This window comes from Tinamus guttatus, unplaced genomic scaffold (assembly GCF_059628265.1).
Source record: "Tinamus guttatus ecotype Peru unplaced genomic scaffold, ASM5962826v1 Tinamus_guttatus_pri_ptg000254l, whole genome shotgun sequence".
NCBI lineage: Eukaryota > Metazoa > Chordata > Aves > Tinamiformes > Tinamidae > Tinamus > Tinamus guttatus.
Window position 1 is genome coordinate 189,996 of NW_028288788.1, and position 27,557 is coordinate 217,552.

The window sequence follows — 27,557 nt, forward strand, 5'->3', positions numbered from 1 at the left end:
GCGCACAGCCGGCGGCGGCCGAGCCGTGGCACCGTCCTCAGCATCCAAGCGCGGCTCCGGCATCCAGCTCCTGCTCCAGCCGCCGGCACACGGAGAGCAGTTCCCGCCTCGCCGCTCAGTTCCGAGCGCCCCGGCTGGAGCCAAACCAGCAGAGATCGAACCAAAATAAAAAAGAAATCCGTCAAAAAGGACTCGATTTGGTCTAGGAGAGTAGAAAGCAACATTCTCCAGGAGCCCAATCCCTCCGGGAAGGCACCCGCGGGCCGTGCACAGCATCCGTCCCCGCGGCGGCCCAGGGCTTCCCGCTGCTCCGGAGGCCGGAGTTGGCCGGGCTCCTGGGGCGCACACGGATCAGGGCTGTAACGGGCCCATCCGGCGGCGACGCGGGCCAGCGGGGCAGGCAGGGGAGCGGAGCGAGCGGCGAGCGCGGCGCTCCGGCGGCGGCGGCCCCTCCGCGGGGGGCTACGAGCCCAGCAGCGTCCAGGCGACGGGCACCACGGCGAGCACGGCCGGCGGCACCCGCAGGCTGCGGCACGAGTTGTTGCTGGTGAAAATCGGCTCCGGGGACTCGTACAGGGAGTCGTCTGCGGGAGGAGAGCGGGGCGTGAGCTCGGACGCGCTCTGCAAGCTGCAGCCCGCCACCCTGGGGGCTTTTCCCACGAAAACACCTTGGTTAAAGGGATCAGGCAGGGATCGCTGCTGGCAAAACGGGATTAGGCACCAGGGATCGGCACGGAGGGGTGGGATCAGCCGGAGCATCTGGGGCCCCAGGATGAAGCCCTTTCCCCGGCAGCATCGCACCCAGCACAGCATCCCCTGACGCTACGGGAATGCTGCCAGGACCAAGAGGAGACTTCTCTTCTCCCCATTATGTCCTAGACCTGAACCGAACAGAATGAGTCTTTACAGGGGGTTTCATTATATCGGGTCCTATTTTAAAGCTGTGCGAATTATAATGAAAAAAAAAAAAGGAGAAAGATATCCTTGTAAACGGTGACATTTTGCAGGCACTCAGCCCTTCCCCGGGGAGAGCCGCTGCCATTTGCTAATTACACGTTAACAGGAGAAGAAAATTATTAATTTGTTTTTTTAAATGGCTGAGTTATTCGATGCTGAAAAGTAGCCGGTGCGCAGAGAGCAGCGCTAGTGGTTTTTCCTCTTTCCTATCCGGCTCGCAGTAGCAAATGCCAAGATCTCTGTGGAGGAAACTACTCCCAATCCCGCAGAAAGGGACCCAAAGGGCTCTGGAGCTTCCGCCCTCCCCTGATCCCATGGGATGTTCCCGGCAGTCTCCCAGGTGAGCAGAGACCGGGTGCTAGTGCTGTGTGTCAGGGAGGAGCGGTCCCGCATGGCCGCAGCACACAGCGTCCTGCATCCCGCATCCTGCATCCCGCATCCCGCATCCCATATCCTGCATCCCAGGCTGTCCTGTGCCTGCACTTACTTGTTGGCCTCACGTAAACCTTGAGCTTCAGGCAGGGCCGGTCGACGGTGTTGGGGGGAGAGGCGGCTGCGGAGGAACGGAGAGGAGAGCGGCGTGAGCAGGGACGTCCCAACTCCCCCCGCGCCCACGACCCGCGGACGCCTGCGGCCCCCAAAGCCCCTTGCTCGACCTCTCGGTGCTCACACCGAATTGCAAGGGGTGCGTGGTGCACACCGCGTGTGCATGCTGCATGCTCGGCACGGCGCATGCGCCATGCACACCCTGCACACTGGGCACACCTTGCACGCTGGGTGCTCCACGGACACCCTGCACACAGGACACAGCTTGCACTGTGTGTTCCATGCACACCGTGCACACAGGGCACACTGTGCACACCGTGTGCTCCACGGACACCCTGCACACAGGGCACACCTTGCACACTGTGTGCTCCATGCACACCCGACACACAGGACACACCTTGCACACTGTGTGCGCCGTGTACACAGGGCACATTGTGCACGTCGGGTGCTCCACGGACACCCTGCACACAGGACACACCTTGCACACTGTGTGCTCCATGCACACCGTGCACACAGGGCACACTTTGCACACTGTGTGCGCCGTGCACACAGGGCACATTGTGCATACTGTGTGCTCCGTGCACACCGTGCACACAGGGCACATGGTGCACGTCGGGTGCTCCACGCACACCTTGCACACAGGACACAGCTTGCACACTGTGTGCTCCACGCACACCCGACACACAGGACACACCTTGCACACTGTGTGCTCCACGCACACCGTGCACACAGTGCACATTGTGCACGTTGGGTGCTCCACGGACACCTTGCACACAGGGCACACCTTGCACACTGTGTGCTCCATGCACACCGTGCACACAGTGCACATTGTGCACGCCGGGTGCTCCACGGACACCCTGTACACAGGACACACCTTGCACACTGTGTGCTCCATGCACACCCTGCACACAGGACACACCTTGCACACTGTGTGCTCCACGCACACCGTGCACACAGTGCACATTGTGCACGCCGGGTGCTCCACGGACACCCTGCACACAGGACACACCTTGCACACTGTGTGCTCCATGCACACCCGACACACAGGACACACCTTGCACACTGTGTGCGCCGTGCACACCGTGCACACAGGGCACACTGTGCACGCCGGGTGCTCCACGCACACCTTGCACACTGTGTGCGCTATGCACACCCTGCACACAGGGCACATTGTGCACGCCGGGTGCTCCACGGACACCCTGCACACAGGACACACTTTGCACACTGTGTGCGCTATGCACACCCTGCACACAGGGCACATTGTGCACGCCGGGTGCTCCACGGACACCTTGCACACAGGACACACCTTGCACACTGTGTGCTCCATGCACACAGGACACATTGCACACCGTGTGCTCCGTGCACACCCTGCACACAGGGCACATTGTGCACACCAGATGCTCCACGCACACCCTGCACACAGGACACACCCTGCACACTGTGCGCTCCATGCACACCCTGCACACCAGCACACACCTCGGCTATAACAGCCAAAATAGAGAATAAGCCCAGCACAAAAATCACGCTCATTGGGGGAGATAAAGGGAGCAATAGCAATAATTCTCCTGGCCAGAGCCCCCTCAAAAGAGGAGAGGATGCAATATTTATTTTTTTTTCCCAGAAATTTCGTTTTCTTTCTTTTTTCAGGAGCTGCAGGCGGGAGGTGGGGATATGCCCAGCGGCAGCAGCGGGGCCGGGGCACAACCGCACGCTCGGGCGCTCCCTCTGCCTTCTCAGCATCTCCCGCATCCTCCTTTTTTCCACCTTTGCGCGATGCCCGAATGGGGAAACGCGCCCGACAGCGGGAGATGCCGGCGCGGCGGCGGCTGCCCCGAGCCGGCCGCGGCCGCGGGTTAATGGCGCTCCAATCTGCGAGCTCCGCCAGGACGTAATTTCTTTTCTTTCATGTCTGCTAAATAGGGCTCCTCAAAGAGGCATAATTTCTAATGTTCCGCATGACGGGAATTCTAACCGGGTTAGCAACGATCAGCTCCACCATTTACTTCTGTGTAATCTTGCCCTAACGACATTAAAAATAAAATAAAAAAATAAAATAAAATAAAACAGGGCTGGGCGGGGGGTGGAGGGAGTCAGGGTTGCAGTTATTTCACGAGTGACATTTTCCAGGGAGAGAGAAGAGGGGAGAAATGGTAATTTAATATAGATAAAAGGAACAAATTAAGTGGGCTGCAAACAGATGCTTTAGGAAAAAAGGGGAGAAATGCTAAGGAGGAGCGCGGCGCCGGCGGCCTCCCCGCACCGGGGTCCCTGGCTCTCCTTGATTTGCCTTTTTCTGCCCCGTTTTGCTCGCGAGAGGCCCGTCCCCACGGCGCACGCACAGATGTAGTAGTACTCGTGGCCCGGGCGGAACTCGAAGCCCAGCGAGAAGGGGGTGAAGAGCTGGAACTTCTCGGAGAACTTGAGGGGGCCGCCGGGCGCCGCGGGCCGGTTGCACTCCCAGCGCTTGAAGCCCTTCTGGCGATGCTCGCAGGACGCGTGGCCCTCGCCGTTCACCATGTAGAGCACGTAGCGCTCCATGCGCTCGGCGGGCAGCGGCTCCTCGTAGTGCGGGCAGTAGATGTCCAGGTAGTCGTTGATGCTCACCTCCACCGTGTAGTCGCCGCCGTGGAACCTGCGGGGCAGAGGGCAGCGTGAGCGAGCGCGCGGCGAGCGCGGAGCGAGCATCCCGGCGGCATCCCGGCGGCATCCCGGGCATCCGGCATCCCAGCATCCCGGCGGCATCGTGGGCACTCGGCATCCCAGCATTCCGGGGGCATCACGAGCATCCCGGCATCCCGGCAGCATCGCGGGCACCCAGCAACCCGGCATCCCAGCGGCATCGCATGCATCCGGCATCCTGGCGGCATTGCAAGCATCCTGGCATCCCGGCGGCATCATGGACACCCGGCATCCCGGACACCCAGCATCCCGGTATCCCGGTGGCATCCCGGGCACCCAGCATCCCGGCGGCATCGCGAGCATCCTGGCATCCCGGCGGCATCGTGGGCACCCAGCATCCCGGCGGCATCGCAGGCACCCAGCGCTGCAGCGAGCGCCGCGGGACAAAGCCGCGAGCTGCAGCGAGCGGACAGGAGCGTCATTCCCCGCGATGCCGCCGAGGCTTTCGGCAGGAGCCCGCGGGCGCCGCAATCCTGTTGCAATTTGCATTTTTGGTCCTGATTATCTGGGAGATTAAGGGATTAGCGGGGCTGGAAAAGGGCTCCGCGGCAGGCCGGCACTTGCCGCCTCCGGCAGCGATGATCCCTGCGAGTCCATAGCTCGCTTCCCGCTCCTGCGCATCCATCCCGGTGCCAGGGAGACCTGGCAGCGCGCTCAGGGCTCCAGCACCCATAGGAGCTGGTTCTCCACGAGCCATCAGCAAAGCCACGGAGCGGGGAGCACAGAGATGCCAGGACACGAGGCCCTGAGCAACCCCTGAGCAGAGCAGGGGGCTGAGAACGTGCCAAACTCATCGCACGGGACACCCAAGCATGACTCTCCTGCCCACCCAGCTTGCCAAAACCCCCAAACGGAGGTCCCCAAACTGCCCCTGCATCCGGGCGCTCCCACGCTCGCTCCCGCGGGGCCGCGCGCTCCCTCCTCCTCCGCGCGGCGCGGGGCCAACCCTGCCCCCGGCAAGGTAACGCTGCAAAATGCAAAATTCACACAAAGGACCGCGATTTGCTGGGAAACAATTTTCAAACGCATAAAAAACAACGCAGGGACAAAAACCCACCCCCCTTCCCTCTCTCTTTTGTATTTGAAAAAAATTATTTATTTTAATGATTGTTATTAAAGCTCAAGCAAAGATGATCGCAACAGAAGGGCCCGGGCTTATCAAGGGAATAATAATAATAATTATATTTTTTGAAAAAAAAATCCACTAACTCCAAGGGCCTTGGCTGGACTGACAAATTGCTGAATTAAAGCTGATTAGCGGTGATAAATGGCAGCGCTGGTGGGGGCGGAGGCGCAAGAGCCGCCGCGCGGGAGCCCCGGCCGGTGCCGCGGGAGCCTCCGAGAGGCTGCAAGTGGCCACGGAGCCCCGGCCGTGCGCCCCGAGAGCGCTGCCCAGCCGGGGCACCCGCTTGTGCGCCCCAAACCCGGCGCTTTTAAGGCCACGAGGCAACAGGTGAACCCGAAATATTGGAAATTGTGGTTATGTGCAGCGGAAAAAGCGCTGGAATGGGAAGGGGGAGGCGGTGACACCCGCTGTGCCCAGGAGCCACCGAGCCACGCTGTGCCGAGCTATGCAAGGCCACGAAATGCCCCGCAATGTCATGCAATGCTATGCAATGTCTGCAATGCTGCACAGAGCCTCGCAATGCCAGGCAGTGCCACGCAATGCCCCACAATGTCATGCAATGCCGCACAGTCCCCCGCAACGCCACGCAATGCCACACAACGCTCTGCAAGGCCATGCAATGCTGCAATGTGAAGCAATGTGATGCAGCTGCAGCACCCCGAGCACAGAGCCTGGTTTGGGGACCTGCAGAGGGGCACGGGGTGGCAGATGGCAGCGGCCGGGTGGCTCTGGACAGGTTGGGGACAGGAAGAGGCAGTAATTGGCCCCTAGGGACGCAGTGATGCCACCGAGCCCCTTGGCCACATTCCTGCTGCACCGCACGGCTCAGGACGGTGCTTGTCCGCAGGCGCCTGCCCGGCTCCGCCGGAGGCGTTTTCCAAGCGGAGCAGCCGGGGGCCGAGGCCACATTCCTGGGAGCGCCAGGGACCTAAGGGCTCCGCGTGCCCTCCCCGCTCACGGTGACTTTGTCTCTGTCTCGCGTCCGCCCTGGCTGCTCTGCTGGCGAATCTTTATTTATGCCGCCGCTCCCCCCCGCTGGCTCCCCCCTCCTATAAATATTACATTTCTGCTTGATCAAATATTCCCTCGCGGCGGCGCGGCGCGACGCTGCGCTGAGCACATCCCGGCCCCGCGGGGTTCGGAGCCGCCCCTGCCGCGGGGAAGGAGCCGCGGTGACACGGGGACCCCGCGCCGCGGCCGCGGAGCCGCAAGGACGTGCGGCGCGCGGAGCCGCACGGATCAATGCAGGGGACAGACACAGGGACACGCGGGGCAGGGCGGGGGACACGCGTGGGTGCAGCCAGCGCCGGCCGTTGGGATGCGCTCGGATAAAGCCCCGCTGCAGCTTGGGACGTGTCCGGGCGCTGCACCCGCGTATCGGACCGTGCCCAGGTGCATCCCCTGCAAGACCCTGCGCCAGGACAGGGCAAATCCCGGGCTCTTCCGTGCCCTGAAGCCTGGGGAGACACTCGGCTTGCGGGGTGGCAGGGGCTGCTCTGCCCCTGTGGGCGCTGCTCCCTCCATTCCCGTGGTTTGGAGCCGGGATACGCAGGAGGTGCCGGGTGCCCCCCTGGACGGGGGCTGCAGCAGATGCAGGGGCTTGTCCAGGGGGTTCCGGAATGCTCCGACATCCCGGCGCTCGCACGGGCTCCGTGGGCATCGCCGGAGCGCGCCGGCCCCGCGGCTCCGCTCGCGGCCGCCGCCACCTCGGCCCCGGCTCCCGCCACCATTCTGCTTCTGTCCACGAATGTCCCCGGCGCCGTCCCGCTTTTGCATGACAAGAGCAGGAACCCATCGGAGTGAAATTGCCCGGAATAAAATATTGGAGCTAATGAAGCGGCTTGGCGGCGCTGCCCGCTGCTCGGGGCCACGCGGGTGCCGGCGTCGGGCGGGCGAAGGCGGCTCCGAGCTCCCAGGCCCGGCTCACGGGCGCCGTTCCCGACAGCTTCTCCCCCAGGTTTTATCTAATGTCCCAGGAAAAAGAGAGCCGGGCTCTTCCCCATGCATGGGGAATGCCGCAGGAAGGGCTGCCGGCATCGCCTGCCTGTCCCAGTGCCATCGCGGCTCTTCTCTGCGAGCCCCGCGCGCTACAGCCCATCGGGCCAAAGAGAAGGTCGCAATTCCCATTCCCGACACCGGCAGCACGTGGTGGATTCCGCAGGGCTCATCCCTAGCCGCTGCCCGGGGTCCGAGGGGCTCTACTGCAAAATGGGGTTTTAGCCTTTGCAGCTGCAGTGAGACGGTTGAAAATGTGACCTCGGCCAGCTCGGAGTCACCGAGCGGATGAAAGGAGCTGCTCAGCCGCTGCCTTGCTCGAAATCCCGGGATTTTTCAATAGCCTCCTGCCCAGCAAGGCACCAGCTCTCGCCTCCGAGCGGATGGATGACACTCAGCAGGAGCAGGATGACACTCAGGACAAGGTTTGCTCCAGTTCTGCAGGGAATGGAAAGCAGCTCGAGAGCAGGTTATGGCACCGGCAGCCTCCCTGCTCCCACTGCCCCGGCAGCCAGAGCTCCAATCCCGGCAGCAAAAGCAAAAAGGGAATTTCTTTTCCCCCTTTTCCCTATCTAAATCCAGCCAAGGCTGCACCCAGCTGCAAGGCAGCGAGCTGCAGCGCCCTGGAGCGCGTGAGCGAGGGGTGAGATCGGGACCCGGCACCTGCTTTACCCTGTTTGCACCAGGGATGCTCCCGAATGGAAGCAGAGGCTTCCCTGCCCAGCTTCCCGCTCCCGTCTCCCTCCAGCGCTCCCAGGTCCGAGGCCGGGGCCGCCGCGCTGCACCCGGGGGAGCCGCCGGACCCGCGCCACCTAAATTATTTAATTTCTCCAAACTGCTGCACCTTTATAAATCATTAAAGGCCCCTTTTGATGTGCGGTAATGAGGTTTCCTGAGCGGGCGGTGGGAAAGGCGAAGCGGCCAATTAAAAAAATAAAGAGGGAGCAGGGGCGGGAGCAGGATGGTCCTGAGCGCCAGGAGCACCGGGAACCCTGTGCTGCGGCCGGGAGCATCCTGCCCTGCGGGGAATTCCCACGGGACCTGGCTGCAAACCTCAACCCTTTCTTTTTTTTTTTTTTTTTAGTAAGAAAACAGCTTTTTTCACCCCAAACTTTGTGCTGAGGGGGGCAATGGCCACCGGCTGCCTGGCGAGGTCACGGTGAGCAGGGCATTGTGGGTAACGTATGCAAATCAGCATGCGGAGCCGCTTCCCGCCCTGCGGCACCGGCGGGAATCGGGAATCGGGCACGGAACCAGGGACAGAGGGGAGCCGGAGCCGCCCCCATCCCGCCCGGAGCGGCGCTCACGGGAACCGGCGCCTCCAAACACATCCCGGCCCACTGGACCCCAGGCTCCCGCGCGGTTCTGATCCGGATCCGGAGGCGCATCTAGATGGGACTAGGACAAGCAAAGGGAAGCAGAGGGGAGCCCACAGCAGCCTGCACGGTTGCAAATGCGGGAGGCTGCCGGGCCCTTCGGCCTCGGAGGCTCCCTCCTCTTCCTCCCGAACGGCAGTGATCGGAGGCAGGAGAGCAGCGGTAACCTCATCGGGGCTCTCCCGCAGGAGCCAACTGCTCCCGTTACCTGGGGCAACGGGGGAAAAATTATGGCTGGCATCTAAATTGCCATCATTATGCTCCAGAGCCAACACTCCCCATTTACACTTTATTGTCATCTTTTGCTTTAGGGAGATGCTGAGATATTACAGGAGCGGGTGACAGAGGAAGATGAGATGGGATGCATGAGCAGATAGACACACAGATAAATGGCTACACCCGGAGCTATTATTTCAGCCAGTTTGCAGATCTCGGGAAGGAGCAGCAATCCGCCCCCCCGGGCCCCGCGGAGGCTTCAGAACAGGGAAGGAAACCGAATTTGTTTAAATGCAAAGCGAAGGCCGCGGAGCCCGCGGCGCCCGGAGCGCCGGCCGCGCCGCCAGCTCCCCGCGGAGCCCGCCCGCCCGCGGGGCTCTTCACGCCGAAATAACCCCGGGGCCATCTGCAGCGATCGATAATAAGGCAGAATCCAATCGGTTCCCGGCGCATCCCATCTCCGCCGGGTCGCGTTCGCCCGGAGAAGCACTCAGCCGTTCTCACATCTCAAATGCTCTCCAGACGCCACACTTATCTCACAAGATGTGCCCTCAACCATACATATTAATTTGGAGCCGGAGTCGCGCGGACCAGCCCTAGGTGCCGGAGATGAGCTACAAAGCGACCGGGATGGGAAAACTCTCCTAATGGGCTTTTATGTGGAGCCGTCGGCTGCTGAGCTGCGGGCACCACGCGGATTCATTCCCTAAGGAGCAGCGAGGCTCTGCGGGAAGAAACCTGGAAATCCCCACGCGCTCCTGCATCCCGGCCACGGGCACAAGCGGAGCCGGCACCGTCCCGCCCGGGCGCCTCGGGAAAGGCCTGTCCAGTAGCACCTGATCTGTCTTCCCAAAGCAGGGGGGATTTGCAAACTCACATCAGGAAACAGAAAAACCCATCGGGAAAAGTGGAACGCGGGCACTGTAGGGAACGACGGCTGGCGGGGCCGACATGGGGGAGCTGCCAGGGAAAGGGGGGAAAGAAAAAGCTTGGGATGTCCCAGGAGCTCAAAGCAGAGCGGAGAGCCCCCAAGTTGGGGCCGTGAACAGTTTTGGGGGAAAAGCCTCCCCATGAGCAGGTCACACGCGCCCGTGGGGGCTCACGCTCTCCTTCTGGAAAAGCCCTTTCCTGGCAGGACTCCCGCTGTGGGAAACAGGGAGCTGCATCTCACGGGGTTCCGCACTTGCCAAAAAGGGGAAATTAAAAAAGGGGATTTCCATCGGCAACGCGCACTGCTGGCACCAAACCCCCCTGCTTGCCTGAGATCCCCGGAAAGCCGCAGGCTGCTCCCGCTCCGGGCGCCGGCACCGGGACTGTCCCCGCAGCCCTCCTTGCCCCTCGTGGAAGCTCCCGCACTCGCAGCAGCTGCTGCAGCTCCCTCCGCTCAGCCCTCATTAGCACGGAGGCTCGTTAGCGGGCGCTGAGGCTAATCAATGCTGCCAGGGAGGAACCAGCCCCAGTCCATGGGGTACCTGGAGACCCTCTTGCTCCCAGCACCCAAGAGAGCCGGGAGAGGGGGATGCGCGAAAGGGGGACATGGGAATGGGGGACACGAGGACCAAACAACCTAAAGCCACCCAGGGCTCCTGGGCCACACGGGGATATTTGCACTCGCAGGTGCTTCAAGGGAGGCCCGAAAGGACCCTTGTCCCTAGGCCACAGCCAGTGGTGCCTCCTCGCTGGCACTGCGGGATGCTCCGGGCCCGCACGGCACCCGCAGGGACCCGGCCGTAGGAAGGGGACGCGGCCGCCCTCCCCTGTGCTCCTGGCTGCCTCGAGCGCCTCTGGCTAAGCAGAGATCAGAAATGTTAGATCTTTCCTAACATCTCCTGCCAGCGCCGCGCGCCCCTCTCCAGAGGACCCGGCCCTCTGTTATGTAAACACGGCACATCCGCTGGCAAAGATTAAAAAAAAAAAAAAAAAAGCCTCATTTGCACATAAAAGCAGCCTCTGCGCCCGCCGGGCACCGGCGTGGAGGGAGGAGTGGAGGTTAAACTCCACGGTCACGCGGGGCGCCATCCCCGTGGCATCCGGCCTGCACGGGACAGGCCACGGGGCAATTCCCTCTCCCGCTGCCCCGTCCGGCCCCGCGCGCTCCCGAGCCCGGACGGGCACCGCTCACCCCGCGCTCTGCCCATTGCATCCCGCCCTGCTTGGCCCCCGCTGCACCCCAGGTCCTGCTCACCCTCCGGAGGGTCCGATCACCCCCCCGGCCTGGGCAGCGCCGGCCGGCGGCTCCGAGCGCGCCGGGGACATTTGTATGTGCAGCCGGGACCTGTGCAAATTGAATCAGATCAGAAATTCATTGTCGGAGAGGCGGCGGCTGGAAAGTGTAACGATAATTGCGTTAGCGCCGGCGGCCGCGTTTCCTCGTCTCCCGGAGAGCCGCGAGGGCGCAGAGAGCCGGGACCGCAGAGCTGGGAAGGGACAGGGACAAGGGGAAGGAGCAGAAGGGCGTTTGGGAGGAACGGAGCAGGGCCGGGAGCCGGCGCGGAGCCCCGCGGGCAGGTGTGAACACGTGCAAGGTGTGCGTGGCACCACGTGCGGACACGCGCACGCCGCCACGCGTGCCCAGGCACGCTCACGATGAGATTCCCGGTTAATTCCCAGGTAAATCTCCCGGGCAGGAGCCCCAGGAATGCGGACAACAGAGCCCTGTGAGGGCTGCGCGATGTGGGGAACAGAAAAGCCGCTCCCTGCCGTCCCGGGAATCGCTCCGCACCAAGCCGTTCGCATCCCGGCTCCGTCCCTATTAGCGGATGCGACACGGACACGGAGGCTCCATTCCCGAGCAGGGCAGAGGGGACGGTGCTGGGCAGAGGCTCCCCCCGCCTCGCGCCGCTGCTCGTTTTGCCTTATTGCATTTGCCGCTCGCTTGGGTTGCAGGCGGCGCCGGGGGGGCCGCGCGTTCCGCCGGCGACTTTTTAACCTTGCAACACTCTAATTCGCAGGAAATTTCACGCGAGCGGCGGGAGCGATTTGCCAGCGCGCTTGCCGCCCCTCGCGCCTGCCGTAATTCGACCGGCAGGACGCGGCGCGCAAGGGAGCCCCAGCCCGCACCCAAACCCCGCACGCGGCTCCTCCCCGGCCCCGTGGGGCTGCACGGCCAAAGGAGCCGCAGTGCAGGGCTGGGATCCCTCGGGAAGCAGCTCCCGGCCCCGCGGCGCGCTCGGCCGCGTGCTCAGCACCCGCCGTGCCGGCGCGCCCGCGAGCTGATAACGGGATGATAGGTCTGCGCTAATGGAGAAAATCCATTTAGGTTCACTCGATACTCTCCCCACAGGCTTTCATTACCCCGCGGGGGTCCGCGGCGCGCCGGGCCCTGCCGCCGCGAGCTGCAATCGTCCGGCCCGGCGCCCGCGCGCACCGAGGGCAGGGAGCAGCCGCAGCCAAAGCGCTTCGACGTCCCGCAGCGCCTGCAGCGCCCGAGGCCACCGGGATGGGCGTCAAGGCGGCGGGACCAGGCCCCGTTGGAGGAAATAGCCGAGGAGCCTCCGAGCAAAGCGGAACAACGACGGGGCCCCTGGCCCCGCGCGCCTCCTGCTTAAGGCTGGTTAATAGCCGGTGTTCGCTGGTTAGGCCTGAATGACATTTCCAGAGTTATAATAACTGGGCTATTACTCGCGGTATTGATGCGTTCCCCCCGCCGGCAGCCGGCTCATCCCGCGCCGCGCCGAGCCGCCGCTTAAAGCTCCTTCAGTCAATATCAGTTCTATTTTTCATTACTCCCTGGAAATGTGGCTCTTGGAAGCTCATCCGTCATTCAATTACGCCCTGGTTCAGTCCTATCATACACGTGTCATAAAGTTCCTCAGATCTGAACTGCTGTTAATTTTCTGCGCCGTCCCGAGGGGATGCCCGGGACGTGCCTGGAAAGGCAGCGGCGAGCCGAGGGCATGCCGGGTACGCGGAGCGCGCGCGGAGCGCGCACGGGGCGCGCGGGGCTGCCCAAGGGCCCCCTCCCGCGCGGGCACCCGCTCGCACGACCTTGGCAGCGCAGGCGATTTCTTCCTCCATCGGGTTTATTCCTTTATCAGGTGTTGGTTTAACAGGGCGAGTTCCCCCCGCCTCCCCCGTCCCCTTTAATCCCATCGGCATCCGTGTCGAGCACGTCCGTACGCGGCGTAATCACCTGCCTGGCAGATTTGTCACTTCACCAGATGTAATCGGGAACGGCTCCTTTTTTTTTTCTTTTTTTTTTTTTAAACTCTCCTTATTTTCCCTTCCCATAAAGCTGCCGAAGCTGCAGTTTCCTCCCCATGCGGCGGGCCAGCTAAGCCCCGCTTTCCTCTGCTCTCCGACTGGGTTTCCAGAGGCAGATTCCGCATGGACGCCGCATTCCCCGGCTGGTTCCTGTCCACCCTGTCCACACAGTGCGATTCCCGCTCGCTGGTAGGGAGCCGCTCGCCCAAACGACTTCCCAAGAGCTTTACCCGCCCCAGCTACTGGCCCTGCACTCAGGGACCACGATGCTCCCGGCGATCCCTGCATCCATGGGAGGACTGTGCATCCCGGAGCATGATGCTCCCAGCCATTCCTGCATCCATGGATGGACGGTGTGCATCCCGGAGCATGATGCTCCCAGCCATCCCTGCATCCATGGATGGACGGTGTGCATCCCGGAGTATGATGTTCTCAGCCATCCCTGCATCCATGGCAGGACTGTGCATCCCGGAGCATGATGCTCCCAGCCATCCCTGCATCCATGGCAGGACTGTGCATTCCAGAGCATGATGCTCCCAGCCACCCCCGCATCCGCAGTGATGCTCCCACAGGGCTGGGCAATGGGAAGAGCTTCCATCCCCGCAGCCTCTCCCTTCCCGGCCTGGCCGAGGCCTCCTCAACCTCCCCTCCTGGCCCCGCTCCGGTGCACGAAGACGACGGCTCTTTCGGGCATAGTTAACGACCGGCCTAATTGATCTCCGGCCAGGGATCGATGCTGGCACCCATCCAAGGCTTCCCGAAGAGCTTCCCCCCTGGAAGCGCGCATCCATCCGGGAGGGGTCGATAGGATAGAAATAACGAGGGGGGAACCCTGGGCTGCTGCCCCAGGTCCCAGCGCAGCCCTGCTCATTGCTCACGGGATGATGCAGGACCCAGCACGGGCCCGAGAAGGAGAACGATTCCCAGTGATTCCCCAGTGATTCCCAGGGCCTGGAGCAGCACCAGGATGCAAGGAGAGCCGGGGATGCTCGCGCTGGCCACACGCTCCGTGACCATTAACTCGCCTGCTGCCCAGGCTGCGCGGGCACCTCGACGGGCACCGGGGAGCCTCTCGCCCCGGCCTCGTTAACGAACGGTTAACGGCAGCGGGGCAACCAGGGCCCGCTCGGGGCAGCCTCGTGGCCGCGCGTGGAGGGATGCACGGGGGTCACGGGGCCAGCAGGAACACGCTCGCTTCTTCGCCTGCCTTTCTTCCCTCTTCGCTCCTTCCCGCAGCCCAATTTGACCTAATTTGCCGCGATCTGCAGGGGTCCCCCCCTCCCCGGCACAAAGCGCCCGCGCCTTTCACCGGGGCTTAGCCGGGCGCTTTGTCCGCCCGCTCCGAGCCTAATCAGATTAAACCCTTCCCAAAGGTGCTCCCGCTGCCCGGCCCCCGGGCCCTTCCCGCGGGGCCGCGCACGGGCCGGGACACCGGCACCCGCAGCCCCCCCGGGCCCCGGGAAAGGGGGAAGAAGCGGGAAAGGGAGGAGGGAGCCGGGCTCGCCCCGGGGAATCCCTCCCCTTCTCGAGTCAGGCGAAAGGATCATCGGAGAACAGAAGAAAATTAGTAAAAAGGATTTTTTTTTTCAGGACCCAGGAGGAATTTGTACTCGGCAGAAGTGCTGGCTCCCGCCCTTGAGCGAAGCATTGGGAGCGGGATGTAGGATGCAGGACATGGAGCCCCATGGAGCCGCCGTGCCCATCGTGCCCCATCCCGGAGCGCAGCTTCTCCTGCTCTGGACGCCCACAGAGGGAACGAGTTGTCCCAGGGCACCAAAAGGGGACGGAGAAGCCCCTGGAAGCACCGAGCGCGCCCCAAACTTCAGCGCTCGCTCGCGACGCGCTTCGGGTGCAGCTCGGCGCTCAAATGCATTCGACACGGGCACTCTCCCCTGGCCGGGATTGTATGCAAAGGCAGCTAGGGGTCAATGAATAATTCATACTCCGCTGTCTTTCAGAATTATACTGTGGAAAAATAAATCTGAGACTATATAAAAAGGGAGAGAGGCAGAGAAAGGAGCGCGGGGGGCGGGGGGCTGCGGCCGCCCCCGGCCGCACCGCGGCGCGGGGATGAAAGCGCCCCGCGCGCCACAGCCTTCTCTTCCATTGAGCAATCCCACCCTGAGGTCCGTGCGGAAACCACCTTAAATCCTTCCTGTGCTTTGTCCCGGCGCCTTTTCAGCGAGCGGGGGGCGCGGGGCGCTTTGAAGGCGCCCGCTCATCCGCGCCGCTGCTCGGGTTCAAGGCGGCGCCGCCGCTGCCACCGCTGCCCGGCCGGGCCCCGCGAGCATCCCCTTGGCCCCCCGAGTGCCCGGAATGACCCATTCTGCCCCCAAAACGCCCTGGGAAGCTGCGGCGCAGTCGGTTGCGCACCCCATTCCCGTTCCCAATCCGCCACAACCACGTGCTTGCGGCACGGTTTGCGGAGACGGAGGGAAGGAAGCGCGAGCCGCTTTAATTTGGCTATTTAAAAATAAAGCAATACCGGGGGCTTTGAAAGCCAGAGGTCCCAGCGGAGGGAGCGCCAGCCCCTTCAAAGGCCGCCTCCGCTTTCTTCCCCCGCTCGCCGCACACAAAGGTGCGCCGGCGCGCTCCTCTCCGCGGAAAGACCCGTTAATTGGTTCCAGGCAGAAGGTTAAAATCTCTCCCCTTCCCTGCATGTTTCCTAAGAGGGGGAAGGGGAAAGGGAGCAGGGTCTGGAAAGGGAGGGATGCTGGGGATGGCGCGGGACCCTGCAAGGAGGTGCTGGGATGCTGGGCCCGCGCGCGCTCCGGAGGCAGCACTAGGAATTCCGGAGGGCTCGGCAGGGCCCAAGTGTTTCTGAACGGAGAGGATGGAGGCAGCATCTTGGGCTGGGCGCTCCGGGCCCAGGGCCCGTCCCCTCCGTGAGCACCAGCCCTGGGAGCTTCCCACACCCTCAAGGTCAAGGCAAGGCAGGAGCAGCTCCGGGGATGAGGCCGCCGCGCACGGAGCAGGGATCCACATGTCCTGCTCCGGCTCCAGGAAGCGCTTCCCCCTTGGCAGCCCCGATCCCGTGCGCTTTGGAGCAGGGAGCGCGTGGGGAGCGCGACCTCCCTGCGTGCTCCTCACGCTGCGCCCGGGGCCTCGAGCCCCGTCACGGCCGCAGGGAGACGGAGGTTGCCCAAAGCTGTGGCCAAGGCTCGCGGGTTTCTGCTGGATTTTATGGGAAGAACGGCTGCTTCCCGGCTGGTCCTGCCCCTGCACTCGCTGCTCCGCAAACGGCTTCACTCCCGCCCACGGGGGTCAGCTCGTGTTTGCTAAGGGAGCCGAGGGCCGCTCTCCTTGGGCCCCGCGGCGCCCTGAACGCCCACGGAGGGACGGGCGCATCCCGCATCCGCCGCACGCCCCGGCCCCCCGCATCCCGCTGGGAAAAGCCGGAGCCAACGAGGGGGGCCACGAGGACACAACCCCGCACTGCTGCCCACACATGGCCCCATCCCGGCTCATCCGCCCCGATCCCATGTGCCAGCAGCATGGGGCCCTTCGGAGAGGGGCACCGGAATTAAGAGGAGCCAAGGGCAATGTCCCAGCCCCAAAGAGACCTCGTGGCCGCCCTGTCCGTGGGGTTCGAAGGGTTGTTTAAGCACCTCTGAGCTCGCGGGATGCTGCCGGGCCCATTGCTGCCCTTGTTGGGATATCGGGAAGCGCGCGGGGACGGGGCGCTGCTGTCAGACACCGTCCAGCCTCGCGCCCCGGGGCAGGACCCGCATCCAGACCCAGCGCTCCCGTGCCAGGCACCTGCTCCCTGCACACGCTTCCCTCCTTTTGGGCTCGCTCCAAAGCTAGAGCCGGCCCGGCAGCATTCCCGGGTACGTGTCCTGCCCGGGATTGCTCCAACCTCTGTGCAAAGCCTGCCAAAACCTGCGTTTCCTACACGCTCAAAACACCGTGTATCGGCCCAGTCCTCCCCGGAGCACGCGGGGCCTCCGGATGCTCTGGGTGACCCTGCGCCCGGCGGGCGCCGCTGGCCGCGGGCTCTGCCAAGAAAAGCCAGAGCCGCCGTTCGCACGGATCCAGGCGGGAGAGCGCGGCCGTGGCGCGCGGCCAGGGCTCCGCTCCGCACCGGCGCCTCCGCTCCGCTCTGCCAAAACCGCGGAGGCAGCGCGAGGGGACCCGCCGCGCGCTCCGGGCACGGGAAGCAGCGGGAATCCCGCTGGACGGGCCTGGGAGGCAGCGCCATGGGGAACACGCTGGCTTCCCGGGTCAGCGCCGTGGGGATGCTCTGCTGGCATCGCCCAAACGGAATCAGCGTTAATTAATCCTCAAAGCACTTTGCGAACGTTAACTACACGGCCCAGTCCCTCCACGGGGTGAAGGAGCCGCTGTCGCGTTTCGGAGGGCGCAGGGCGCTCGCCCAAGGTCACCAGGACGTGAGCGGCGCCCGGGCAGCCAGCCGGGACGCCCCGGAATGGGATCGGAGCTCCAAGCACCTGCAAAGAGGATCGGGGACTGGAGCAGACAGCGGGCACGGGGAGCATGCGGCCTCGCGGCAGCAAAGAGAAAACAACGAGGGGTTGTGTGTTCTATTTTTCTTTTTTTTTTCTTTTTTTTCCCTTTTAATCTAAGGCCGAAAGGACCTGGCGTGGTTTAAAAGCGATTAGGGGCCCGGCTGGATTATCAGCCGCCGTCTCAATCACGCCGCATCGATCCAGATAATAGCCAGCAATTGCTCAGATACAATATCATAAAGTCGCTTTAACTGCAGCGGTGGCGCTTCCCCCGGCCGCGCGCTCCAGCCGCGCGCTCCGGGCGCTGCCCGCCCCGGCCTCCGCAACGGCTGCCAGGAAACTCCGATCCACCCAAATCCCTGTGGAAAGGGTGGCTCGTCCTGCTCCAAATCTCCTCTTTCCGTGCGGGCATCTCCGTCTCGGCCTTCCCGCCGGAGCGCGGCGAGTTCCGCGTGCTCCGCTCGCTGCGGAAAACGCCTGCGTCCTCCCCTGATGCTTCCCACTGCTTAATGAGCACAAAATATTTCCATGTCGCCAATTACTTGGTTCGTTTGTGCGGCCGCAGGTGGCCCTCGCGCAGGGAAAGTCCCTTGGAGCGACGTCCGCCCTCGGGAATGCCGCCGGAGCCGCCCCGGCGCTCCTGGCTCCGGCCATCCGCCACCGCGGCCGGTCTGCGTGGCCGGGCGCTCTTAGCGTGACTTAAACCTGAAATCTCCACTTATATCAGTGGTTTTCCCCTCTCCCTTTCACCCTCCAGCTCCTGCTCCAAGCTTGGCCCCAAATGCCGGGAATTAGCCCCGTTTCCATCGGACAGGAAAGGAGAAGGCAAGGCCAAGAGGTGCGCTATGGCCAGGGGACCCTTTAGCTGGGGGACAGGAGGTCACTTTGAGAAGGACCCACCGGTGTCCGAGTGCCGGTTTGGCACCTGCTCCGGGTGCGGAAAACTGGCTGCATCCCGCATCCCGCCGGGAACACTCCGTACTGCGGGACCCATCGCTCCCAGGACCTGAGTCCTCTTCCTTCCACCTCCAGGCAGGGCAGCGGTGCCTCCGCGCCGGCCGGGAAGGATGCGGCGCTGGGAGAAACCCCCGGCTCCGGCGGGATCGGTCCGTACAAACCGCTGGAGCGCTCGGGGTGCCGGGCACAGAGCTCCCGGCGCCGCTGCCACCCCAGGGCCATAACCCTGCCCGCAGCCAGGCCGCTCGGCTGGGATTTACCCGCTGGAACAAATACTAAAATGTTAAAAAATGAAGAGCAGACGGGCCCCTTCCCTTTCCCCCTCCATGGAGCACTGGACTCCATCTCTGCCTGCGCACTGGGACCCAATGGGCACCCCTGTCACCTGCCAAAGCCCGGGGCAGCTCTGGGGACCGGGACAGCCCTGCAATCCCGGTGGATCGCCGCATCCCGCCGGATCGCCGCATCCCGACGGCATTGTGGTGCCCGGGGGGCAATGCGGCCTCCACGCGCTCTGCTGATGCCAATCGCTGATCACGGCCGCCGCGGCGACCCTCACCTTGGCGTCGGGGAACGAGGTGAGAGAGGAGCAACTTGTCTGCACAGGGAGCTGGAATCGGGGCTGGAAACGGAGCGCAAAGTCAGCTCGGCACAGCCTCCTCCAACTTACCCACACGTCCCTATTTGCCGTAATAATAAACCATCATATTTTCTTTTAAGCAGATTTATAATATTTTCTGGGGTCCACGGCTGCACTGAGCCCTCGAGCGGCTGCTGCCACTGCGGAGCCATCCCAGTCCTGCTCCAGCTCCAAGGCCGGGAGAAGCAGAAAACGAGGCCTTAGCAGCTAACGAGTGATGCTAATGACTGATGCTAACGACTGAGAACAGGACTGAGCTGACCCCATCCAAGCGGGATCAGGCGCTCGGGATCCAGCACAGGATGAAAAGGGCAAGCAGGGAAGGGGCTGAAAAGGGAGAGAGCAGGCGGCCCATGGGGATGGTGGCTTCAAAGATGCTACAAGAAAAAAAAAAAAAAGGAAATTTTAAAAGAAAATCTCATTTTGGACACAGGTTTGATTCCGGAGAACACTACTCCCCAGACGGGCATGGCCCCTGATGCACGTGGCCACCCCGGTACCACCAACCTCTCAGGACAAGGATCGAATTCCCGATTACAGAGGCTCCCGAAGGGCGAACGCGGCCTCCAAAACCGGCAGCTGCTTCAGGATGAGCCATAGGGGCTGGAGAGAGAGCAGGGAAACACGACGGGGAGGAACTGCAGAATTTGGGGTGTGGGGGCTCTCCGCGTGAAGGAAAATGGTGGAAAACGGTGGATCACGAGGAGCTGGGTGAGAAAAAAAAAAACAAAGGAAAAAACGTGGGGAAGCAAAACGTAAGGAAGAAATTTCCCCGTTTTTCCCCCAGGATAGGGCTGGAGGGAGACACCCCATCCTGAGGGATGTGGGGACACTCCTTCTGGGAGCAGAACCCCTATCCCAAGCTGCGGAGCCCGATCTCGGCTACCACAACGGCAGCGCCGGGGCCCCGGAGCGGCCGGGACGAGGCCTCGGAGCATCCCGCTCCATGGGCCGCGCCGCAGGAACCCCGCAGGTTATCCGGGAAAGAATAAATCGAAATGGAGAGGCGGGGGGAATGCGAGATGAAGCAGCAGGAGCAAGGGAGGAGGTTCGGGATGTGAACTGGAAATAAAGCAGCTGCCGGGCTTTGTGCGGAGGGGACGCTGAGCACGGGGACGCTGGGGCTGCCGCGTGGGGACGGGGACGCGCGGGGACAGGCGCACGGGGTCGGGGCCGCAAGGGGAAACGACAACTTTCCCACGGAACGGCGTGTTCCCATTCCCGCTTTTAAAGGGCTCGTGGCCCACGGCCACGTCGCGCGTGTGCCACGTAAAGCCGTTTTCCTGCTGCTTTATCACTAGATCCCCGGGACTCATCCCTTGAAGGACACACGGACGCCCCAGACCCACATCGACCCCTCTCCGTCCCAAAGCCCGGCTGGTTTGCGGCGCATTCCCGGTGCGCTCCTGCCGGGCGCTGCCCCGGCTTTTTCCACTCAATTTCCTTCCTGAATCCATGGGAGACAAATCCGTTCCAAGCCCTTTGCTGAGGCAGGCGGCCGGAACGGCAAATCCAGCGGTGCCAAGTTTAATAAGAATCCTGATCTAGAAAGCAGATAATAATTGGGATTATCGAGCTGGCTGGGAAACAGCTTCCCCAGCGCCCGGCTGTTTGGCAGGCGCGAGCTCCTCGTGCGCGACACGCTGCGTCCCCATGCACCGGAGCATCCCCATGCACCGGAGCTTCCCAAGGCACCGGCGCTTCCCGAGGGACCGGAGCTTCCCGAGGGACCGGAGCTTCCCGAGGGAACAGTGGCCATTGCAGCCCGTGCACCACGGGACAGGGCAGCAGCGCTCCGGGGGACCTGGGAATTTCACAGGTCGGTGAATGGGGACGGCCATGGACGGACAACGAGGGTCACTGCAAAACCCTGGGCAGCATCAGTGCAGGGGAAGGAGGAAAAAATAGAAATAAAGCAAAAAAAAAAATGAAGCAAAAATAAAGCAACCCCACTAATTTTTGGCTGCCTAATGCAAAACCCCGGCAAGCGGCAGCGGGAGCCGGGCTGGGATTCGAGCGCAGGATGGAGACTGGGGGCCACGTGCTGGGAAAAACCCCTCTGGGCCGGCTCGGCGGCTGCTCCAGCTCCGGAATAATCCCCCGGCGGGCGGATTTGGCGCAGGGCAGGAGGGTTGGGAGCTTTTTCCTCGGCAGAAACAGGATTGGGAAAAAAGGAAGAATTGGGATTTTTCAGGTTCTCGACGGGGTCAAGCTTGGCTGATTTTATTTCATTGCAAATGTAAATAGGGCTTTTTAAAAGAAAAAAAAAAATCAAACCAGCCTAAATAAAAACCCACTAGAACACGCAGTGAGAAATCCTGCTGGAGGACAGGGAGAAATAGCTGTAGCCAGGCTGAGTGCTCAGAAATATTTGTATTTGCTGTCTAAACACTTTATCTGTTTCCCAGCACATGGGAGAGTTTTGCTCTCCGTGTAATGCTACGGAGAAAATAAACCGATACAAATAATTGCTCCTCTTCTGCGGGAAAAAAATCCTACAAAATTTGGTTTCAGATATATCAGGGGAAACAGCAAATATTTCCACTGAAATTAGGCAGAATGACACGCTAATAAAATATACAGAGGAGACAATTCGAAGGCATCAGAAGCGGGAACAGCCCAGGTGATCTAATAGGTCTTTTCCATCTCCAGTTGTTACAATCCTCCCTTGCAATTTATTTGCCCTTTTGCCAAATCCCGCAGTAACAGGAGGCGGGAGCACCCGCCTGCCTGGGAAATGAAATCAGGAGAGGTTTATGTTTTGTGCAAAAGATCTGAAACAAACAAAAAAAAACTTTAATTCTCGAGGGGGTTTCAGGGCTGCGTGGGGAAGGCGCTCAGAGAAAGGCAGGTTCTTGGGTTCCCTTCGGAAGAAGGGAGCAAAGGTTTAAATTCCAAGGCCACCGTAACACTGTGCTCCAAGGAGGACGCTCCGGAGCATCCGCCGGCTCCGGCCACCGTGGGCTCCGGTTTGCACCGAGGGACGAGGGAACCGGGTGCGGGAGCACGGGCGCTTGTACCCCGCACACGGCCTGCGCCCATCGCGCTGTAAAGAAACAACCACCAAACAAAGAAAACCTCCAAAATGCGAAAAATAAAAAATGCAAAATGAGGCCAGGGAAAAAAAAATACCAGGAAAGGCAGAAAGCCGAGAACCAGAGAAGGTCTAAGGCACAGAGAGAACCGGGACCGACTGTGGAAGCGGCCTGGACCCTGTTGGGATGCGGCACGACAAGGCGAGCGGAGCGGGTACCCCAGGCACCAGCCCCAGCCAAGGCACAGAGGCCTCGGGGGAAGCGGTTTTGCCCCTTGCACACGGGTTTTGCCCCAGTTTTGCCCCTTATACGCGGGTTTTTCCCTGTGTGCACTGGTTTTGTCCCGGTTTTGCCCCGTGCGTGCAGGTTTTGCACCCGTGGGCCCGAAGGCCGCAGCGGCTCTCGCCACCCATGGTGCGCGCTGGGCTTTTGAGCGAGGCGCCTCATTAAGGGGTAATTAGCTCCCGAACAATGGGCAGCGATTGAGCAGCAGCACCGAGCCAAGGGGGAGAGGCGAGAAGGGAAATAAATAAATAAGGCAGCACCGACCGCCCAGGAGCGGCGCCGGCCGAGCTCGGCACCGCTCGGCTCGCCGCGGCCCTGCACCTCGCAGGCGCCTCTGGCCATCAGGAGCCAGCGGCCGCAATCGCTCCGCGCGAGGCTCGGCCTCGGTTCTGCAATTGTGCTCCAAGCACGCGGGAACGGCGGGGCTTTGGGCCGAGAAAACGTCGGGAATTCACCTCCTTCTCCTCGGGGCCGGAGGCAGCGGCGCTAAGATGCAAAGGAAACCCCATCGGACCCGAGCGAGCAGGGCAGGAGCTCGGCCCCAGCCGCGAGACATCCAGGATGGGAATGAAGCCTCTGGAAACCACAATCCCTATCTAGCACAAAGGAGTTGAGAGGAGCGATGAGGAGCCGCGTAGCGCGCGCTGGCCGCAAACTCAGGGACGAGGCAGCGGGGGGTCATGGCCGCACATACATGGGGCAGCATCGGCCCCTTCCCCTCTGCGCGGCTGCTGCGAGTGGCGCGTGCACGCGTGTGCGCTCACGCCGGCGTGCAAGACGGGTGTGAAGGAGAAGCATCGTTAACGGTGCCTCGTGGTGACCAAGAGCAGCGGCCCCGGCCCCCGCGCTGCCCTGGCCCCTCGGACACCCGGCGCGCGGCCGGACGGGAGGCAGCGCAGGGAGGGAAGGAAGCGGAGGGCAAGGCCGCCCCGGAGCCACCGACGAGCCGAGCTGCAGGGATTCGGGAACGGGATCCCAAAGGCCCCTTCCCGAGCACGGGCACTGATGGACACAGCCAGGGAAGGGGCCTCAAACACAAGCCAGGCCAGACACGGGGTGGGCACCTGCAGCGTGGCGCATGCAGCAGGGTGTGCGGTGCATGCAGCAGGGCTCGCGTGGTGCATGGTGCATGCAGCAGGGTGTGCGGTGCATGCAGCAGGGCTCGCGTGGTGCACAGTGCATGCAGCAGGGTGTGCGGTGCATGCAGCAGGGCTCGCGTGGTGCATGGTGCATGCAGCGGGGTGTGAGGTGCATGCAGCAGGGCTCGCGTGGTGCATGCTGCATGGTGCATGCAACAGGGTGTGCGGTGCATGCAGCAGGGCTCACGTGGTGCATGGTGCATGCAGCGGGGTGTGCGGTGCATGCAGCAGGGCTCGCGTGGTGCATGGTGCATGCAGCAGCGCACACTTCCTGTAAGCTCAACCTGCTCCCTCTTCCCTCTCCAGCACCAAACTCCTCCTGGAAAGCCAGGCCCCTTCACTCCATGACCAGGAGCCAGATCTTTCCTTCGCTCCACGGCACAGAGCTGGCGCAGCCGGGCTGGGATCCGTCTTGCTGCGGCTCCGGCGGCACCGTGGCCCGTACAAGCTTCAGAAGCACCAAGGTTAAACCACGGCACATCCTATCCTGGACGCCCCAAGCTGCTGGCGACGGGGGTTCTCCAGGTCCTGGCTGCATGCAGCAAGCTCATGGAGCGCATGCCTGACCTGGCTGCAAGAATGCGGGAGAAAACACGCGCCCAAACGCAGCCCAGGGCTTCCTGGCTGCGTGCAGAGGTGCAAAGCAAGTGCCGACATCGGGCTCACACGTCCCGCGGCGGCAAATCCCCCCCGGCAGCTTTTCCTCACGCTCCCCAACCCGGCCAGGCAATCGGAACAGCAGGACGGGGATCCCCGGCGCTCTCACGCAGGCAGAACGGGAGAAATAAAAGGAATCAGAAAAAAAGCCTCCCTAGGCCCGGAAACGGCCTCGCAGTTAAATATAGGCCACGGGTAAAATCCAGCCCGTCCGCAGTGCCGGGGCCTCTGCCGCAAAGAGGGAAGGAAGCCCTGGCACTGCCCGTTGCGCTGGGGGTGCCTCCGCATCAAACGTGACGTGTGGCCAAGCGGGAACGGGGACCCATCCTGCACCCCCGTCCTGCCCGCGGGGAGCTGGAGCCGGGGCTGCGGGAGCCGCTGGCACCGCTCTCCTCCCACCGGTGTTCCCTGGATCCCGACTCCTCGCTGCGACGCACACAGATATCCACCACGAGCCCTAATGCTCACGGAGGGCTGAAGCGGGATGCAGCCCCGGCCGGGAAACCCTGAGCTCCAGCTGCGGTCGTGCCCGGCTCGGCTCCCGGAGCACTTTCCTCCAAACCCCAAACTCTCCCAGGAAACCCCTGCGAGCGGCTGGGGAGTTTGCAAAACACCTGGAAAACCCCAGCGCTGCCTTCCCAAGTGCCGCACGAGGAACCGCAGCCACCGGGAAAGCACCCGGACGAGCCCGGCCCGGCTCTGCGTGCGGCACCGCGTGCAGCAGCGGCGCGGTCGCGCGCTGCCGAGCGGCTCCGCAGCCGCCGAGCGCCAGGATCCATCCGAGCGTGCCAGGATGGATAGCGGCACCGCGGGCACCGGGGCAGAGCTCAGCTACCGGCGTCCAAATTATTCTGCTCCGGACAAACGACATCGCCCACGAGCTGCAGCGCTGCTTGCGCCGAGCGCACAACGGGGAACGCGTCTCGCCTAAGCGGGGACGGAGGCTTAAACAAGCGCAGGATGGTTTTCCGCTTTTTTGATGCCTTCTGATTTCTCCTTCATTAAATGAGGTGGTGGAGAAAAAAATACAGAAGAGAACAAGCGACCAGAGGAGCGGAAATAGGCTCTTCGTTTTTAAGAACAAAACACCTTTCTAGTAACTCCAGAGACAGAAAAAGAATATTGCTCGGTTTAAAAGGAAAAACAGCCGAAAACTCAAGGACAGTTTGTGCATTTGCCACCTCCAGTAAATGGCTTTGAGATCCCAAGCACACACAGCAGATCCCAACGCGGAGCACGACCACACTGGGAAAATTTGGGTCATCTTGCAGACCCAAACGCTGCCGAGGCGCCTGCTAAAATCTACAGGCTGCTGTTTGCTCCTTCCGTGCATCGTTTTTTGCTCCCTTTGCCCTATTTATTTTCCTCAAAAATATTACCCTTGACAATGGCAGATGTGGAGGGGAATAAAAAGAAAAAATAAAATAAAAGGAATGAAGAAAGGAAGGAAAACCCCACCTACCCAAGAGGTCAAATTCCCCATTCCCAGCACTTTGCCGGCCCTGCAGCAAGGCCGCAGCTGGGATGTGGTCCCTTCCCGCATCCCTCCCGCACGGCGGGAAAATCCCGGGAGCAACTTTGGCCCCGGGCACCGCGGCTGGGGAGTCCTTGGGCACCAGCCACGCGTGTGGCACCCTGTCCCCAAGCTCGCATCGCACTGGAGCGACCGCTGGCACGGCCACAGTCCGCGCTCCCGCTCGGCCCAGGCCCATGTTGGGCATTTGGGAGAACAAAAGAGAAGAGGAGCCCGGCCGGAGCCGGCGGGTAGGAGCAGCGAGCGGGAGCTCACGAGGGTAGAGGCGGCCTCCCTCTCGCGTCCCCCACAAAAATGCGAGGCAGATAATAAAATCCATATGCAGCAGCGGCGCCGGCGCAGGAGCAGGCAGCGCGCGGCGAGCACAAAAGGCCGGACGGCCGAGCCGCGCGCACCGCGCTCGGGCGCCGCTCGCTCCGCCGCGCGCTCCAGCAACGGCCGGGTCAACACGGCGGCCAAGGTCCCCTCAACGCCCGGTGGCCCATGGGCGAGAGGAGCCGCCTGGCCACGCTGAGCGGCCCCACGCCAACACGCGCTTGGGAAGCGCCATAAAACGCAAGGAATTGGCCTGCGATGTCCTCCCAATGGAGCCGCTCATGCTGCGGGCTGGGAAGCACCAAGTTCCCAACCACGGTCCTCTCCTAGAGCACGGCACGAGGGACGGCCCTGCCGGGAGCACCGGGTGGACTCGTTGCCACCCGCTCGCTCGGGGCGCGCGGCCCCGGCGCGAGCAGCCCTGGCCCCGCTGCTCGCCCACGCGCTGCCCCTTCCGCAGCACCTGCGGGCACACAAAGAAACGTCCGTTCTGCCCAAAGGCCAGAAAAGACCAAGTCCAAAGGGACAGGAGGGTGACGAGCGAGTGGCACCGGTGCTGCCGTGGCTCCTCTGCAGCCACCGCGCTGCACGGCGGGAGCAGGAGCGCTGCGGCCGCGTTAACTTTTACCAGTTAAAATCAAAATAAAACCAAGCGGTGGGGTTGGAGGAAGGCTCTTTTTGCTTTCCGCAAAACATCCGCAAATTGTCCCATCTGAAACGATTCCATTTGAATCCCTGTGGAACGAGGCGCAGGGGGAAGAGGAACCCTCGTGGTCTCCGTCACCTGCGCAGGGAACCCCGGCAGAATCCACCCTCGTGCCAACTCCTTGGCAATTCCTGCTTTCCTGAGACGGCAAACTTAGAGACGCGGCAGAGACAAAACACTCCCTTAAAACACAATAAAATAAAAATTGCCTGAAAGACAAGAATTAATGCAAACACCGAGCTGGGGAACGAAAATAATTAAAGAGCTTTAAAGAGCTTTTTTCTTTTTTTTTCCCGCGTGGAAAACAGCAGCTTTTCGCCCTCCACCGCCCGGCCCCCCGCGCCGTGTCCGCGGGGTCGGGGCCGCTCGCGCCGCGCGGGGGGCCCCACGGGCGGGCCGGGGGCAGCGGCGCCGCCGGGGCGGCTCCACGCGGGGGGCGCCGGGGGCCGAACCGCGCGGGGGGCCGTTCGGCACCGGCCGCGCGGAGCGGGGCCCCGGAGCCCGCGGGGGGGAAAAGCGCAACCCCCGCGGAGGCCCCGAGCGGGAGCGCGGCCGGGCCGGCCCCTTCCCGCGGTGCCGCGGGCGGGCGGCGCTCACCGGGGGTTGCTGCGGTTCCAGTACACGGCGTAGCGGTCCGAGATAACTTTGCCGCTCTCGTCGCTCCAGACGCAGACGCCGACGAGGGCGGCGAGCAGCGCGGGCAGCCCCCAGGGCGGCCGCAT

At 62.7% G+C, this 27,557-nt stretch overlaps 1 protein-coding gene across 1 annotated transcript; it reads right to left on the reverse strand.

Moving 5' to 3' along the window:
• Nucleotides 1-462: 462 nt before the first annotated feature.
• EFNA2 (ephrin A2) lies at nt 463-27,557 on the reverse strand. The gene is made up of 4 exons (XM_088526812.1): nt 27,433-27,557; nt 3,843-4,135; nt 1,445-1,510; nt 463-584 (listed from the first exon to the last, which is right to left on the reverse strand). Exons 1-4 carry the CDS (start codon nt 27,555-27,557, stop codon nt 463-465), a joined length of 606 nt encoding a protein of 201 aa, XP_088382938.1.

Bases quoted from the DNA above. Each gene is read 5' to 3' on its own strand.
- EFNA2 (XM_088526812.1), bottom strand. From the start codon at position 27,557: ATGCGGCCGCCCTGGGGGCTGCCCGCGCTGCTCGCCGCCCTCGTCGGC. The intron at 1,511-3,842 runs GTGCGTGCGCCG...GTTCCTCCGCAG, and splicing joins CCACGAGTACTACTACATCT to CCGCCTCTCCCCCCAACACC. The intron at 585-1,444 runs GTAAGTGCAGGC...CTCCTCCCGCAG, and splicing joins GGTTTACGTGAGGCCAACAA to ACGACTCCCTGTACGAGTCC.